Below are 17,984 nucleotides of genomic sequence, written 5' to 3' on the forward strand. Positions count from 1 at the left end.
TGCCGTTTATAATAAGCTTATCATCACTTAACTTCACTTTGTTATTTGTATCTTCCTTTTTAGCTTTCTTATATTCCCACAGGCACTTGCGCATTCCACGTGTCTCAGGCGAATAATCCTGAGCAACGCTGAATTGATCCCTTTAAGGGGGGAGGCTACCATCGGATACCAACTTTTTTGTTTATTGAGATATCTTAATGAAATTTTCAGGATAGACTTATAGCAAAAGCATTAGAAGAACTACAAAATTTCATCAAGTTATGTTCACTGGTTTTCAAGTTACAGCAGAATATCAGGGTAGTGCACATGGTTCTCTTATTCCAGGCCTGGAGAACTTTCAAAAGGTGCTGGAACTGTGAAATTAACTATGATGATTCCCAGATTGATACCCCAGGGGGTAACAGAGCCCTTTTTTTTTTAATTTCCTTGCTGAAAAGTTTTAGCAGACCATCAAACTTTGTGTTCGTGATTAGGATATTACCAATCAAATTTTGATTAAATATAATAAATAACACACACAATATATTGAAAAAATGTGCTTGTCACCCCCTCAGAAATTTATTCATGTACATAATAAATAAAGACTTATGGAAATCCAATGAGTGGTTCCAGAGATATGGCTGGAATAAGCAGCCTCACTAGCCAAAAAAGTCATTTTGAGAAAACGACGTTTGAAAGTTTTGAGCACATAGGCAGTTCTAAAATGAACCTGCAGCGTAACTGGAGGTGTCCTTTGGCACTCTCTTTCTTTGCCGCCTTTCCATCTTCTCTAGGGATCGCTTCTTAGCCTTTTTCAAGCGCAGAGAATCTTTCTCGGCTGCCCGTTGAATGGCCAGGTGGCCAGGTGTTAGCCCCACTGATGAAGCTAGCTCTTGGGTGGCCCTGTAGCAGCCAGCACTGTATCTTAGCACTGCATGATGCAGTGCTGTCTCCACAGCAATCAGTGACGCATGCTGCTCTTTGGGCATGAGGGACCACAGCACAGAGTGAAAGGACTCTGATGCATTCTGCGTCTTTGCTCCCAGGCAGCGTTGCAGAAGAGAAGCCTGTGAGAGCCTCTCATAAATGGGTAGAAGTGCATCTGCAACATAGCGTGGCAGCTTGTACGAATGCTTCGGAGGTGGAACACCGGTAATCTTGCTGGCATTGTGACGACACCAGAAGTCTGCACCCTCTGGGCACAAGTCGTGGTGCGGCTCCTCATCCGTCGACGTCACATGGTGGTACGATGCCATCACTGCCCGCCGCATTGCAGCCACATCATCGGAACTGTTCTGTAGGGCCCAGCCATAATAATCTGTCAACTTGTCGATGAGGGCCTTTGTCAGCCTGCCCTTCCCTCCCAAAGCCTTGTCACTTTTCTGCACAAGGTTGCGAAGTGCAGTCCCCATCCTCTTCTGAACGTGGTTCAGGCATTCCTCTTTTGAAATGGGGACCAGTCCATAAACATTTTCTTGTACAAGGGCAGAGAAGGTGGCACTATCTCCATCAGACACGAGCGTTGTGTAACGGAGGTTGTGCTTCGACAGTGAGCGTGAAAAGAGGATGATAGCTGCCTCAACCTCCATTCTCCCTGATTTAGAGTCAGTGTTTTTCTGGCACACATGATTCTCCAGCCAGCATGCATAGTCTGCGTCTCCAGGCTTTGGCCCTACTTGGCAACCAAGGCACTGATTAGACAGAACAACAGCGTCCAAGATAAGGCCCGTATGGTATTCGATAATTGCCCCGACTCCAATATGGGATGTGTGCCCACGCTTGTGCCATGTTCCATCATAACAAACTGTTATATCCCTGGTGAAATATTGATCCATTTCTTTGTAAGTGGCTTTTACAGCAGAAGCAGATTCTGCATAGAAATTTTCTATGCATTGTGTCTGCGGTTCCCTGAATTTCTTCAGGTGCTTCTGAAAGGTCTTGTGATGGAGGCCACGATGGGACACGTTCATCGCTGCCCAAAAGTCGTTGAGAGCTGTTTGTCCCTTGCCTATTTGTTTTGTTGCCATAATGGCTCTTACATTCACATCAAAGGCCTTTGTGTCATCCTGACGAGATGAACTCCATGAGGTTGAAACTACTCCACAATGCAAGCATACTAGCTCAAGCTTTGCAGCAAGTCCAAGTTGGGTGCCTCCTCGTACCTTCATCCCAATCGCGGTGCACCGGTGGCACGGGGTCCGAGATAGCAGGTCGTCTAGGGCATCCATTTGCACAAGGAAAAATTTTTCGCCTTCACTTGTAGCGGTGGCAGCTTCATGATCGCGCTCCATTGCCTGAAATTTCCGCTCCGTCGCTGGCATAGCGCCAAGTTCTCTTTGCACAGCAGCGCGTTGTTGATCCGCCGCCTCTTTCTCCTCGCACGTCAGGAAACTTGTTCGCAAATGCACAGTTGACGACGCGATCGCACTCGAGGCCGATGAAAGAGAAGATGCGGAAGCCACTGTCGATGAGCACGAGACATCAGGCACACTTGTAACGACAAATTCTTGCACCGGCGGAGCAGGAGTCCCGTTGCTAGGCGCGTCGATGCGACCACTCTCTTGCGTAGATGAAGCAGAAGCTGCCCCACAGGTACCGTCGGCGCACGTGTGAGCGGAGAGCCTCGCCGCGCGGACAAGCTTCATAGCTCGCTTCCTTGCACCGAACGATTGTAGCGTCTTCTTTTTCGTTGGGCGCATCGTGAGCGAACACAACAACGGTCTCGTATAGACGGTTGAAAATCGTTTCGAAGACAGTTGAAACGTGGAGAGTATGCGAACGGCTGCAACGATACACGGAAGCGAGCGGAACACAAAGACGCCAGACGGAGGAGCAGCAGACGAGCGGCCGCATCGGCCGCATTATGCGCAAGAGCGCTGCGTCATCGCGCGCAGCAGCCAATGGCAGTCGCGGGCTTCCCCGCATCCTTGGGGAGTGCGCGCTTCGCCCAATCCCAGCTGCGCGCCTCAGCCGCGGGAAACTTGAAATCTCTCGCGAGCCCTCCAATCATGAGCGGCTTGCTCCTCTCTTGCGCTGCCGCCGGCGACGCAGGTGGCGGGGAAAGAAAGAGCAAGAATTCACAAACAAAACAACACCAAAATGGCGGCGCTCCGTCGAGCGGTCGAGAAACTGCGATCACGCCAAGTTGGGGTATTTTGAGCGCTCGCGCGCCGCTCGAGGGCCGCCGCGGCATGTTCTAAACTTTATTTCAAATGGTTTTGCGACAAATTAGACGTTGATATTTACAGAAAAGGTAGTTTATGACACATACTGCCCGAATATGTGGTTTGCCAAAAATCGACTTTTTCGCGATTTTTCGGTTTTCAAAGGCCGCGTCCCCCCTTAAATCTTTTAGCATTTAGTAGAAAGTCTTGTTTTTTTTTTGTAACAGGAGAAATTTACAATAATTGGTTGCTTAGCCTTTCCAGTGAAACGTCCAATCCGGTACGCTCTTTGAACCGACTTCAACTGTATTCCTAAGTTATCTTCACAAACCCACTGGATTAATTTTTCTGACTGGTCCGAATTTTCAAACCGGTGAGTGTCGTCCACCCTATAGAAGACTGAATTTTGTCTCCGGCTTCTGTCCTCTATTTCGACCGACTTCCCCTGTAACTCATTAACTTGTTTCAGAAGCCCCTTGATATATCTGCCTGCCTCGATACCAATTCACTGACGTCCTCTACATGCTCCTGCGTGATAGCCAGGTTTTTACTTATTTCTGTTATCATGGTTTTGTGCTTTGCGAATGCAGTTTCAATTGCGTCTAACTTATTCATTATCGCCACCTGACCATTTTGCAGACTTCTCAGGCAATCTATTTGAGCAGCATCATCATGACTTGACAAGTTTACCTGGACAATACTATCAGGACCGGGGTTTAGTTCCACCTCTCCAGCAAGGAGCAACAGCAAGAGCAAATACAGCACTCTATTAGAAAGCAGGCGAAAGCGCCTTTTGGACACCTTCGCCTGGGCATGTTTATTATTCACGGGAGCAGCAAACGCCATCATGGGAGGAGCCGGCAATACAATAATGTTTGTTTGACTGTGAATGGAATAGTAGAGACTAACCTTCACAAACAAGAGCGATGTAAGCTGCATGTCGGCAAGCGTGCCGGCTCCAAATCCCATGAATGCGTAGTGCTGCTCGCTTATGTAGCCTTGCCCTTTGTCACGTGGTTCATTCCGCTCGTAGTTGGTCGGTCGCGCGTCGCTGTCATCGTCGCCATCCTCGGAAAATCCGCCGTGTGCGATCACCGGCAGTGTAAATGCACCACCGCATGCTGATGTGGCCCACGCGAATGCCGATGTGGGCGACGACTCAGGCATGCGCAGAAACGGCGTCTCTTCGCCTACAGCATTATTCAGGATCATTGACCAAAGGGCAGCAAAAATCTGCACAAACAAGAGCGATGTCAGCTGCATGTCGGCAAGCGTGCGGCTCCAAATCCTCTTTAGGGCCATGAAAATCTTCCTTTAGGGCCATGAAATTCCTTGAATATACTTCAATTTTCCCCTCTGAAACCTGTAGGAAGCCTTAAATATGTCAAACTATTTTGCAACCCCGTTCGAGTTTGAAATATCTGGGATCGACTGTATTAGCTGTCATAAGTCACCACACCTGATTTTTTAATTCGACATGGGCACACTCACCATATGTATACGAGTACGAATAATCGTCGGCAAGTAGAAACTTTTACTGGCAATAATTGCAGCTGCGACTCGGAGAAGCAATTATTGTGGGCGTACGCCAGCTTTCTTTTGCCCCGTATTATTTTTTAAAAGTTTCTAGCGTCAGAAATATTTATGGTTACGCCACAAGATTCTTATCGCCGAGGTATGAAAAGGATTGGTTTCTCTGCACTGCCCCACAGGGAGTGTCTCTGTAGTCCTTGCTGTGGAAAAGGTCTCCTACGAATTTAAAAATTGAAGCAATGGGACAAGCAAGGCCGTGAAATAAAACCCATAAAACTTTGGACCCATTTCTGTGCTGTTTAGTTTGCTTATGTTGCCGTACACCGTCCATTCGACAAGGTGCTGTCGTCGTCCGGGTATGGTGGTTCTGAGAAAATGTACTGCTCTGTGCCTTCGTGGTTGCACTCAGAAACGAACAGAAATTATTCTTTACTCTCTCAGTCTTACAATTTTTTTCTCTCACCTCCCAAGAACAGATGTTGCCAGTACGTGCTTGCACAAAAAGGCACTGGAGGATGCCATCTTTAGTTTGGTTTCTCAGAATGAAGTTGTTTATCTACGGAAATGTATGCTTTAAGCAGGCTTTTAAATTTTTCATGTAAACGTTTGTCAATGCAAAAATAAAAACGTTGCAGAATGGGTCAGGGCAGCTTAATTGCTGCTCTGCAAAACTTGTAGTTGAGTGCACACGAGCCCAGTTGTTCTCTGCTAGGGAAAGAGTTGAGTTCTTTCCAACCAACGTTAAACAGCTAAACTCGCGGCTGTGTTTATCCTTTCCAGCCCCCTGACAACACTATGCCTGCAGTCTGGCCATGGCATGCGGCTTATTCGTGACCACTGTGACCTGTACACAACGGCGGGACGCATGGTGCCAACAGAGTGCGACCGCCGTGTTGAGTTCCATTTCAATGCCATGCTGGATGCCGTGGCAGAGTGGCGTCTTGGCCAGACCAAGGACATCTGCCTCTACGGTAGGCCAAGTCCAACCATGGCTCCCTTCAAAAGGCCATACAGTGGAACCCCGCCAAATATGTGGCTTTGAAGGGTCAAGCGAGGCTGCCACATACTCCAGGCTTCATAAAATCGATAAACTAATAATGTAGCCACTGACACAGTCTTCCCAAACAGACCAGTTTAAGAATGCCTGTAATAGACTGTTACACAAACGTACACTGTATAAAAAAGGCTAGACTGCTGTAGATGGGATGATTGTAAGTTACAGTCAATTCAAACAAATCATAAATTCTTGAATGGCCTGGTATGTTTATGATGTATTTTAAAGCTGCCTAATTCAAACTGCTTCACATCACGAATTCGGTTAATTGAAACTGTTTGCTTGTACATGCCTGGAAGTGATGTATCTGCTGTCTTTGTTGCTTCTAGCCGAACATTCACGTTTTTATGTAGCTAACAGTCCCAAATAAAGTTGGCTGCTTGCTTACAGAAGAGCCAAAGGGGTCAAACCACACGCATAATTAATTGTATGCTGGTTGTGGAGGGGTACAGAGCAGGCTGGTCTTGATCTGTCAAGTGCCGAACTCATCTCACTTGCATCACAGTACATTGGTGTCACGCATGAAAGCATCCTAAGAATGGGAAAAGGCTACAAGTTATTGCAGGACCCAACACATTTCATCCCTTGTTTACATTCGTGTGCACGATTTGTCTACAGTTAAATCTCACTACAAGGGAATAAACAAGACATGTGAAAAAGTTTGTTGTCCTGAAATTTTATTGCGGCAAAATTTTATATGTAGATTACAAAATTTGGAAAGGTTTAATGATTATGACTTGTCCTTTGATCCTGGCAAATGCATACATTACCTTTCGCAGGACAATGTTACTAACTCAAATGTACTTGCTTGCCACTCACCAAGTGAACGTGTTTTCTTGCATATAACACAAACAGAAAATTCAAAACTAAACTCGGGTCATGGGTTATATGCAAATTTTGGTGCACAAGTTGGCTTCACAGCATGCCTTTACCGGCTTTGCGTCAATACATGGTTATGTTTTATTTCTCTCAAGGTTTGTTTGGGCGGGGGGAGGGGGGGGGGGGCAGTTATATGCTGGGACGAGTTATACACAAACAAATGCGATATTCAGGCTAGCTCGAAGCATGCTAGGCCCATAGTGTCACAAAAGAGTGTGCCATAGCTCACTAAAGGCCAGTTAAAAATTACTGGAAAAACTGGAATATATATGTGTAGCGAGACGGCGTAAGACAATGTCGAAGGCGGTCGACGAGGCCGTGCTAATCTCGCCACTTTATTCCTAGGCTGAAGCCGAGCGGTGGCAGTACCAGCGTCCGACACGCCAGGCGCGCGAACCCTTTCTTTTTTGTCGCCCAGCTCTAGCGAGGCATGAGCTACGCGAGAGGCGCAGGGCACTAGCTATGAAAATTAGGATGATGACGCTTCAGATTACGGATGCACAAAAGGTCGCATAGACGGACGCTTCCACCCACTCATCATACGCTGCGATTCTTTATATTCCACCGCTGCCACCAGTTGATGTGAGCTTGATGACAAAACAAATGATTTATTTACATAATTACAAGACTACTCATCATACCCTGCGATTCTTTATATTCCACCGCTGCCACCAGTTGATGTGAGCTTGATGACAAAACAAATGATTTATTTACATAATTACAACACTAAGAAAAGTAGGCGAGCAGACGCGCCTTTACATGGCATATGAGAGGTCCAGCAAAGGCCCCCTTAGTGCATATGCGTCGCGCTTTTTAGGGGCAAAGCTCTGTGAGGCGTGGGTCGGTCGTCACCTCTATGTATCCATATATGTAGTATCCACCTCACAGCATATCCATGGAATGAATGGTGACGAGTGGGGCAAAGCTTCAAAGGGTTTTCGTCAAACCGTGAATCATCTTCTGGCCGCGTCTGTTCGTTGTCATACTTGTCTGTTTGACTATGCGCAGACAGACAGACGCATGGACAGATAGACGCATAAACGAATGCAGGAATGGACGCATGGACAGACACACAGGCAAACAGATGGACGTACAGACGGACGAACTGATGGATGCATGGACAGACAGAAGCAAGAACGAACAGACAGACTGAAGCGCGGTCGAACTGACGGACGTGGTGCCCAACTCATTATCATTGACACTATGGATATGGATATTAATGGATGGATGCGAAACTTTATTTAAAGTCCTGAGGCGCAGGACTCAAGGCGCAGCGGGCCACTTCCACGTCGGAACAGTCCGGCCAAGCCTACCTGCCGGATCGTGGGCCCTCTGGACTACCCACAGTCGATCCCCGACATCGGGGCTCTTGATAAGATAACCGCTTTTGTTGCTGTGATTTTTTTTTTTTTTTTTTTTTCAAGAAACAGGTTGTGCTTTGCATAGGTCCAAGATGGCGAGTGTACGACGTATTTTTACGCAGCGCCCTCCATGACGCAGTGCGAGCACCATTTTGGACACCATGCGCTTTTTGTGTCACTGTGCTTGCGTGGCGCTATCAGTTAAGAGGTTTCTCCTGCATTCAACATATGGCACTTTGCCATACAAGGCACGACTTTCACATTTTTATTGACGTCCTTGCTCGCACTGCTCGCAACTGTTTAGCATGGTTGAAAACTATGTTTAGCTTTCATTGCATTGTTATTTCGTGATATACTAATGGCTTGATATAATGCTATTTAAATCGTTAACGGCACTGACTATCATACCAAAATAAAATGAACAGATACATAAACACTTTCATGACCGCAATAAATTTGGCCATTCTTTGGTAGTCCAGAAGACGTTATTTTTTATGGCACCCAAAGTTACTGATGTTAATGTTTATGCTGTCAAACTGTACAGCTCGGAGTTATCTTTTAAACACGGTCAGTTTGAAACCACGAATTTATTTAACAATAGTATAAAAAAGATTATCAAACGAAAAACATTGTAAACATGAACAAAGAAATTTCATAGAACCATCAACACTGCTCTGAACAGGCTAAGCATAAAAAGAAACGGAAATATACATTTTAAACGCAAGGAGCACACACAACTATGCTGTAAGTATAAGCGCTCTAAATACAAAAGTTTTGGTGTACATAAAAGAACATTGCACATAGTGTCTTTCATGCCACCGTGCGAAGCAGTTTCGCGATGCAGTAAAACACAGGTTTGCTACGCATGTTTCACAGAGAACACTTGCTTTCTGTCCAACTTTTCTTTGGTCACAGCATAATTTACAGTTCCTGATATTTTCTTTTTTTTTTTTTTACTGTGTTCGTTAGCTCTGAAGAGCATTTCATGTAGGAGCATCGAAATGGAGTGTGGGACATCCAAGAACAGTCTCTCTCGCTGTACGTCGGCTTCCAAAAAATATTCGTCCAAGCATAATTATTTGTGGTTTTGCGTAGCTCGCCAATAACTTGAACCGTAAAAAACAAAAAGTCGACAGTGCTTACGAAGCACCGCGCGGCACTACGTAACGCGGCTCCAAGGTTCACTCCTGGCTGACTCCGCGCACGAAACTGCACTCCCTGCGCTGCCGCCGACAAGTACCGTATTTTTTAGCGTATAACCCGCCGCTGCATATAATCCGCACCCCCACTTTCAGCTCACCGAGAAAGAAACAAAAATCCACGCGTATTGCCCGCACATTTGATATACAGGAAAGGCTGTACAAAAGCTACTGCTCAAGCTACATAGCACATATGTAGACAGAAAAAGCTTTATTTAGCAAGCAGAATACGCTGTCGGCAAGGCCAGTCACAATTCACTCACTGTCGCTGCTCTCGCTAGAGCTATCACTTGAGCCGCAGTCCTCACTATTATGCACAAGGTCATCTTCGGTTCCATCCATGTTGTTTGTGATGCAGCATTTTTTGAAACTTTTTCGCACCATCTCACCTGGAATGGCCTTCCATGCCTCGACAATCCACTTGCAGAATAGGGCAATATCAGGCCTTCGGACTCGTCCTGTCGGCGTCAAGTTGTAGCAGCCTTCGGCCATCCACTTGGCGTAATAGCGCTTGTCATGCGCTTTGAAGGGCTTGTTAAGCGACACAATTAGAGGCTGCAACATTGACGTCATTCCACCGGGTATAATAACTAAGTCGGTGCCATTGCGTGAAAGGTGGTCCTTCACTTCCTCAGTTGTGTGGCCGCGGCAAGAGTCAAGAACCAGCATGGACCTCTTTGCGAGCATCGCACCGGGCCTCTTCTCCCATACCGTCTTGATCCAGTCTACGAACAAGTCACTGTTCATCCACGCGTTCTCGTGTGCGCGCACCACCATACCGGCAGGCAAATGAACCTTTGGTAGAGTTTTCCTTTTCAAGATGATGTACGGTCACAGTTGCGTGCCGTCGGTGAGGGCACAAAGCAAGCCTGTGATGCGCAGTTTCGTGTTCCCGTCGGTCAGCACGCTCACCGAACTGCTGCTCGTCTTCTCAATCGTTGTGTCCAATGGCATTTCAAAATAAACAGGAGTTTCATCAGCATTGCCAATTTGCAAGAAAATGTAATTGTGCTGCTTTCGCAAGCCAATTACATATCCCTGGTGCTTGAGCAGCTTCTCCTCATAAGAAGCCCGCAAGCGTTGACATATTGTAGTCCACCGTCTGATTGAGAGCCCTTGCCGCTTCATAAAGCGGTGCAGCCATCCGCGGCTCGCACGGAACTCGTGAGGTAGGCCTAGCTCCCTCGAAAGTCGCCGCTCTTCCACTTGGGCCACCTCGGTCTACACGGCGTGACCCCTGCTTCTCACATCTTCGATGAACTTTACTAGCTCCGCCTCCAGCTCAGGGTAGGCACCGGTCTTGGGACCACGAAATGACCTATGATCACGGTGCGCGGCTTGTAGGCTCTCATTCTTCTTTCTCCACAGTCGCACGCAGGACTCGTCCACATCGTGCCGTCTTCCCGCTTCGCGATTTACAAATTCTTCGGCGACGGCGATGATCTTAAGCTTTTGCTGTGCCGTGAAGGCCTGCCGCCGTACGCTACTCATGGTGACAGAACAGATCGACTTAGGCTTGGCGAACAGGTCGAGATGTGGAGAACTAGCGGTATCAGCGAGGTAAAGAGCGCTTACACTCGGCGACAACTTGACAGCACTACGCCTTCTAGTACACTGTAACAGCACCCTGGAAACAACAGAACAGAAATGCATGTCTGCTACCGCGTCAAAAAGTACTACATTAATTTACTGATAATATCTCTATAGGCACTATAACATGTCATTTGCCTTGCTGAAATAAATACTGCTTTATTTATTATGGAACTTACTTTATTTATTATGGAACTTTCTTAGACAGCACCACCTTTTCGGCAAGCCCTTTCCAAAAGTAAACATGGCGTCCGTGACGTAGGGACATGTGGAGGGTCACAGAGTGGCCGCGATCGTCCAAAAAGTATACTTGTGGTGTGACAGTGAGACTTTACACTGAACAATCGAATTGTCTCTTCCCAAATGTTTTTCTAAACGCTCCCGATGCAAGCAAGCGAAACCAAAATCGGCCGCAAGCTGCCGTGCTACTTGCGGAGCAAAACGAATTTGCAGAAACCGCCTTCGTAGCCTTCGCTACACTGTTAAGGGGCTTCACAGCACAACACGCATTGCTGTGAAGCAGCACTATAGGAAAAACCCCACGTATTATGCCACTGAAATTTTTGGGTTTTTGGTGCGGGTTTTACGCGCGAAAATACGGTATGCTCGCCCTAAAAAAGTGGACGCCCTGCAGATAAAAGCTCTAACTTTCAGAACACATCAGGCCAACTCACACCAACGCGTGCCGTCAGTAGCGCGGCACAAAGCTAAACTCACTGGTGGACGACCGCTGATGTTCTGGGGCGGTTTGGCGAAGTCTCGGCGTCCGTACTGAAATCAAAAGTTCGATGTCATCTTCCGAACCAGAGCTGTTGTCGTCATTTGAATATTCCAGCCCAGATGCGCGAGAATCTCCTGGATTTGCCGTTTTCGTGAAGCGGTCCCACGAGACATCGACGCCATGATTGAAACTATGCAAGCTCACTTGCGCCCATGGAAAGGCGCTTTAAAATCACCACACGATAAAAAAAGAGAAACACAGAAGCGAAACTCATAAAATAATTTTTCTTTTACGTGTTAGCGCAAGGGGTCCAAAAGCGTTCGAAACAGGTCAAATACAAAAGTTGTAAACATCAAAAACATACTATCGATGGGGATAGGTGCAGTCCAGAAAGTGTTAAATAAGTTTTTTTTTTTTTTTACTTCAAGGGCCAAGTAGGGGTGGGTTCATTATGCGAGTGGGTTCATTACGTGAGTAAAAACGGTGTTCTAGTTTTTTTGGTAAGCTGCCGAAGATCCGTTCTACCGCAGACCTAATCCAAACAACAGGAAAGCTGGAATGCTTTGTGCTGTTTTGCAATAAACTTTATTACATTTAATCTTGCTATGTGTTAGCTGCATACTTCAAAAGCTTACTCACTACCGGAAAATCTCAATACAATGAATCTCAAGGGACCACTAAAAATCATTCCTTATTTTTAAAAGTCGTTGAAGTGAAAATAAAAATTTGCACAAAAATCGTAAACCAGTGCTGTGTATACATTTGCAACCACGTTATTCTCTAATAAGTGTGAAACAACTAACAAAATATTATGGAACTACTGCACGTTTATTTGAAAAAGAGCATGATCTCTCCTGATGTGACTAGCTTGACTGCGTAACACTTTTGTGACCACGCCTATCTCCATCAATGGTATTCAAGTTTATTCAAGTTGTTGATATTTACAACTTCAATATTTGGCCCGTACCGAGCGCTTGTGGATACCTTGCACCTTCTTACGCATAAAAAAATTATTTTATCAGTTTTGCTTCTGTATCTCTGGTTTTTCACCGTGCGGAGATTTCAAAGCGCCTTTCTATACGAGTGGGTGAGCGTGCGTAGTTTCTATGATGGCGTCGACGTTTCGTGTGACCGCTTCATGGAAACAGTAAATTTCGGAGAATTCTCATGCATCTGGGCTGATGTTATCTTCAAATGATGACACCAGCACAGGCTCGTAGCACGACACCGACACTTCCGATTTCAGCACAGATGACGAGAGTTCAGCAAACAACCCCAGAACATCAGCAGTAATCCGCCTTCGAGTTTAGCTTTGTGTTTGGACTGTGTTATGGGCAGCGTGCGTCGGTGTAAGTTGATCCAATCTGTTCTGAAGGATAGGGCTCTTTCTTATCAGCAGGGTGTCCACATTCTTAGGGCGGAACCACTTGTTGGCGACAGCACAGGGAATGTAGTTTTGTGTGCGGAGGGAGGCGGGAGTGAACCTTGGAACGGCGCTCTATAGTGCTGTGCAATGCTTCGTGAGAGCTGTCGACTTTTTATTTTCATTTTTTTAACTGCTCTAGTTATTGGAGAGAACAAAAAACTAATGCATTTTTTTTTGTAAAACATGCACAGCATACCTGTTTTACCGCATCGCGAAACTGCTTCGAACGGTAGCATGAAGGGCACGGCTACATGTAATGTTATTCTATGTACACAAAAACTTTTACATTTATAGCGCTTATATTTGCAGGATAATTGTGTTTGTTCCTTGTGCTTAAAATATATATTTTGACTAATCACCCTGTTCAGAGCAGTGTTAATGGTTTTATAGAAATTTCTTTGTTCAAGCTATAATTCTTTTGTCGTTTGATCATTTTTTTTCATACTGTTATTAATTTGTGTTTTTAAACTAACTTTGTTAGAAAAATAACTCCTTGATGTACAGTTTGATAGATACCATATGCATTAACACCAGAAACTTTGGGTGCCATAAAAAATAATGTTTGCTGAACTACCCAAGAACAGCCAAATTTCTTTTGGTCACGGAAGTGTTAAGACAAATTTTTAAGTGTGCACATCTTTCTTACGCTTGATATTCACTGATGGGCTTGTTGGTGAGCCATAGTTTTAGAAGAAGGAGCGCACAGATCGACATTCACATATAAGTTGCAAACACCAACACGACACACTGAGATGCATCAGCACTAAATACACATTCTTCACGTTGGTTCATGCACGCTGTTTCAACGAGGTCTTCGCTTTTGTCGCCATTTTCTTATCTCATCAAATGGTATGAATCTTATTGGTCGTCAGCAAGGCTGACGTGCATGCTTTGTCATGGCTCTGTGTGAGTGTTCAAGCTTTAGTGAAGCATGCACGGGTAACTGTTAGTGACTTCTCATAGGTCACTCACGGTGCATTTCTCACTGTTGTAGCATTCCCCTCGTGTTGCTTCAAGGGCCCACCTTCAACGTTCAACCACCAACAAAAAGGCTAGAAAACAGCCTTGTAACAAAGGTGCAGGTAAAGCTGCCCGATGAAAACAATGGCGAAGAGGCAAAGCCTGACGCAAAAAACAAGTACCAGGCAATGATGATGGCATTTGGATTCGGTGGGCATTCTGATGGTGATGATAGTGGCAGATATAGAGCTGAGCATTATATTCACAGCCGTGAGTAACTTTTTTAAATGGCTATTCGTTATTTTGGAGTGTTGTGGAAATAATTTGCGGGTGAAATTCGATACGTTATTTTGAAATGTTCAGTATTCTGACATTCGTAGTAGTGAAATACTTTTACAATAAACCGAAGGACATATAGAGGGAGATATTCAAAAAAGTCATTAACCTGAAAAAAAAACTTTTAATCGGAGATTTGCTGTAATGACATTTGACTGTATGGACGATTGCAAGAATAGCGATCGCTGTTTCCTGCGTGGCAGTTACAACAAATGGTAGTTCTGTTTCAAATGTATGACTACTGGCTGTGCATATGCCTTCAGAACTGTGTCATTGCTATCTGTGATCGCATCTACTGTGTGTTCGTTTGTTTGTTTTTTGTTTTTCTGCAGCATTGCTTTAAGTTAGTGTGCGCACTTTCATGGTCACCCTTGATCATGTCCACACAACCACATTTGTGCTCGCAGTGGTTGTAGCTTGGACTAGATGTGTGCCAGCCGTGCCTGTGCCTTGAAAACACCGTGGATGTCATTCACAATCACAAGGCTAATGACAATGAGCCATATTTAGTTCAATTTTAGCGCTATGCCAAAAACGTGGTGGGAGTTCCTGAATGACCATACTGCGGCAGCCTGCGCACATATCAAACTCGCTTGCAGCATCGTGGCGGATGGACCATGCATAGTTGATCTGTTGCAAAGCATCTCAATGGCAAAGAGTTTACGGGGATGAGCATCTGGTGGCAGAAAGTGTGTTTTCAATGAAGACACAGGACTTGTGATCCAGCCGCATGGGTCTTGCAACAAGAAATTCTTGAGCTAGGAGAGGAATTTCGCAGCAATCTCAGAAATTCTAAGCTTCTTTTCCTTATATGGTAGTGCTCATAAAAGCTTTGTTAAGCAGAAGCTCCCAGGAAAAATATTCGTTGTGACGAGACCTTTTTTGTATTGTCTTCTGCAGGCAACTGGTGGGGAATCTAAAATTCGGGGACCCTTAAGCTTCGCATTTAAGAGTTGAACGAGATAGCAATATTCTGTTCCTTGTGTGTAGTTCAAACATTTAGTGTATGAAATATTTCTGAACTTGCTGTGTGCCTTTTGTAGTGGCTTTAAACTACAAAGCCATGATAATTCCATGTTTTGATGCCCGATGGCAACGTACGCTTGTCTCACTCATTATTACGGCAGCTTTTTATGTTGTATTGTGAAACGCGTACACAGGATAGCGACGTTTGTAAAGCAAGGAAAGTACTTTCACTGCATTTCCAAGCAGAGGAAGTTATTTTCACTGTGTTCACCAGCAGAGGCGTGGCTGTATGGTAGAACACCCGCTTGCCATGCAAACGACCTGGTTTCGATTCCCACTCAGACCCGCGATTTTTCATTATTTTATTTGCATCTGTCTTTATTTTTTGGTCACGCAAAGACGGCCGATTTTTCTGCTCACATCCAACGACGCCAGTGCCGAAATTTCTGCTAAACGAGCTGTTTAATACTATCACATGGAATTAATCATTATAAAGAAAATTTTGTTTTAGCCATGTTTGTTATAGCGAGGTTTGACTGGAATAATGGCTGCTTATGTTTCACAACTCTACTGACAATCATAGCTGTCTATGGCGCTGCTGTGGCACTGGGAAACTATAAACATTGTAACAACAGGAGGTACATTGTCCCCAGAGTCGTATTCATGAAAACAGTTAATTCAAACAAAATTCTGAGGTCCCCTAAAGATTGAATGATTGAGAATATGTAGTGAAATTCCTCCACTACGAAATTGACAACACGTGTGAAGGATTCATTATAGCCAAATTTCGTTTATAGACTACAAAATGTAGCAATGTCTGTTGATTATGACTTGTCCTTTGGTCCCAGCAAGCACATACACTGAACTCTCGCTAACTTAGATGAAACTGGCCGCACACTGAATGAATTAGAATGTATTTTCTCACATATAACATAATCAAAATACACTGAAAATTCGGAGCATAACTCTGGGTGCAATATATGGGAGAAATTCAGCGCTCAAGTTTCGTTTCATGGCGAGGCCATGGGTTAATGTGCGAGTACTTTCTTTTGTTTTTGTTGCAGTTTGCTTTCGGGGGTGCCGGTTATATGTAGGGACGAGTTGTACACGAGAAAATATGATATTTAAATGGCCCTTGAAGTGTGCCAAAGCTTCGCCAGAAGCCAAGTGAAAACTACAACGAAAATTACCGAAGCTCTGCTCTATCACACTCATAAGCGAACGACAGGAAAGACGAAACGACCTGCCGCTTTACAGCTTCATTGCCTTTAATCTACAGCTGTGTCAGCTGCACACCTTTCAAGGGCATTCGTTATCGGTGACCGCAATTTCCTGCGCAGCTGTTTTTCGACCTTAGCATGCTACAGCGGCTGTGCGTGTGTCTTCAGAACTGCATTGTTGCTATCGACGGATAAGCCTTTGCAACTGCAGCGATGCGGCTACAGTGTACTCCGGCCACTCGCTCTCGGCCGCGTGCCTCTCAACATGGCACGTGCCATGTTGTCCTCAGAGCTGCACTTGTTTTGTGTCCGGAAAAGCATCGTCATTATCGAGCTTGCTACAAATGTCGTGTTCGCTGCATTGCCCGTCAGTTTTAAAACTTTTACGGCTTTATGATGTGAATTTTCGCCTTTGCTGCCAATGCGCACTCCTACATAAGCTTGGCAAGTTTATGTCGCCGTTGATCTCCTGACCATGAATGCAAACTTCGTATCACGTATGCTGTCATTGGTTCAGTGCTTGAGTGCGATCTTTTCGACGTCCTATCTTCACGTCTTGGACTAACTTTCTGCGACAACATATGAACGGCAGGCTAGGCTTAATCAGTGATGGCAGCATTTTTGAAGTGGTTGTGTGCTATGTAAGTTAGGGTTTAGTAGGAACTCGGTTACGGTTTAGTAGAAACTCTTTGCAGTGGCTATTGTCGATGAAAATGAGAGTGCACATGTAGCACTCGAATGGCAGTCCGCAATTCGGCTGCGCTGTCTTGAAATCGGGTGCGCCCATGAAATAGAACAATTGGTGTCTTTCTGTGTGTGAAATTTCAGACATAATTCGACCTTGTGCACCATCAATACTGTCTGAGAAGTAGAGTAGAACTCTTATTATACAGCCTTCAGGGAACCACACGAAACCGTCGTATAATCGAAAAACTAAGATTAGAGGCAGTGAGGTGCAGACAGCCTGAATAAGCCCACAGCACGACTTCAAGCCTTTGCGAGGAAACTATATTAAATTACTCTTGCAGTGGCAGCATCACATAGTTGATGGAGGTGTGAGCGAATCTTGATGCTCTACCTTGAAAAAGAATCGAACCCAATGTGCATCTTTGTACTGATAAAGTCCGAAAATTGCCTGTGCGGGAAAACGAAACCTAAACTGCATTGCCAACAGCCTCCCGTCACAGTCAGACATTGTCTCATGGCTATCATGTGGTGGTGATGTACCACAAGTTTGCTAGAGTGTACTATAACAGGGGAGTGCCCAGAACGCCGTAGCACCAATGCACAGAAAGTGAAGCCCTAGCAGGGTCAATCCGCTCTCGGCGCTGCGGTCGGTAGTCTACTAAGCGTCACCAAAGTAGCTGAAAGGTAGGATGCCCGCTTAATACTCAAAATACCCAGGTTCGAATTGCAGCTGTAAATGGCGAATTTTTTTAGTGTAGCATGTACAGCTGTATTGGTTAGCTTTTTGTATTTTTTTAAAATCTCGCTTCAGTTGCTACCTTTTGCTATGAAAAGTTGCGCGAAATATGAAGTATAGAAGAAGGAATTCGATAGCGGGTGTATTGGGGAGCCTACATGACTGGCTGCCAG

General features: G+C 45.2%; 2 protein-coding genes across 4 annotated transcripts in view; one reads left to right on the forward strand and one right to left on the reverse strand.

Annotated features, from left to right (window-relative positions):
- Positions 1-17,984, forward strand: part of LOC119170881 (lysine-specific histone demethylase 2) — a 215,402-nt gene that overhangs the window by 113,088 nt on the left and 84,330 nt on the right. For all 3 annotated transcript variants that reach the window (XM_037422162.2, XM_075886484.1, XM_075886483.1), the window contains one exon: positions 5,457-5,647. In XM_037422162.2, the coding sequence (XP_037278059.1) occupies positions 5,457-5,647 (191 nt within the window). The remainder of the gene's footprint in view (positions 1-5,456; positions 5,648-17,984) is intronic.
- On the reverse strand, positions 567-2,740 carry LOC142796264 (uncharacterized). Its single transcript, XM_075886485.1, has one exon. It carries the CDS (start codon positions 2,676-2,678, stop codon positions 699-701), a length of 1,980 nt encoding a protein of 659 aa, XP_075742600.1. The 5' UTR covers positions 2,679-2,740; the 3' UTR covers positions 567-698.

Source organism: Rhipicephalus microplus, chromosome 2 (assembly GCF_043290135.1).
Source record: "Rhipicephalus microplus isolate Deutch F79 chromosome 2, USDA_Rmic, whole genome shotgun sequence".
Taxonomy (NCBI): Eukaryota; Metazoa; Arthropoda; class Arachnida; order Ixodida; family Ixodidae; genus Rhipicephalus; species Rhipicephalus microplus.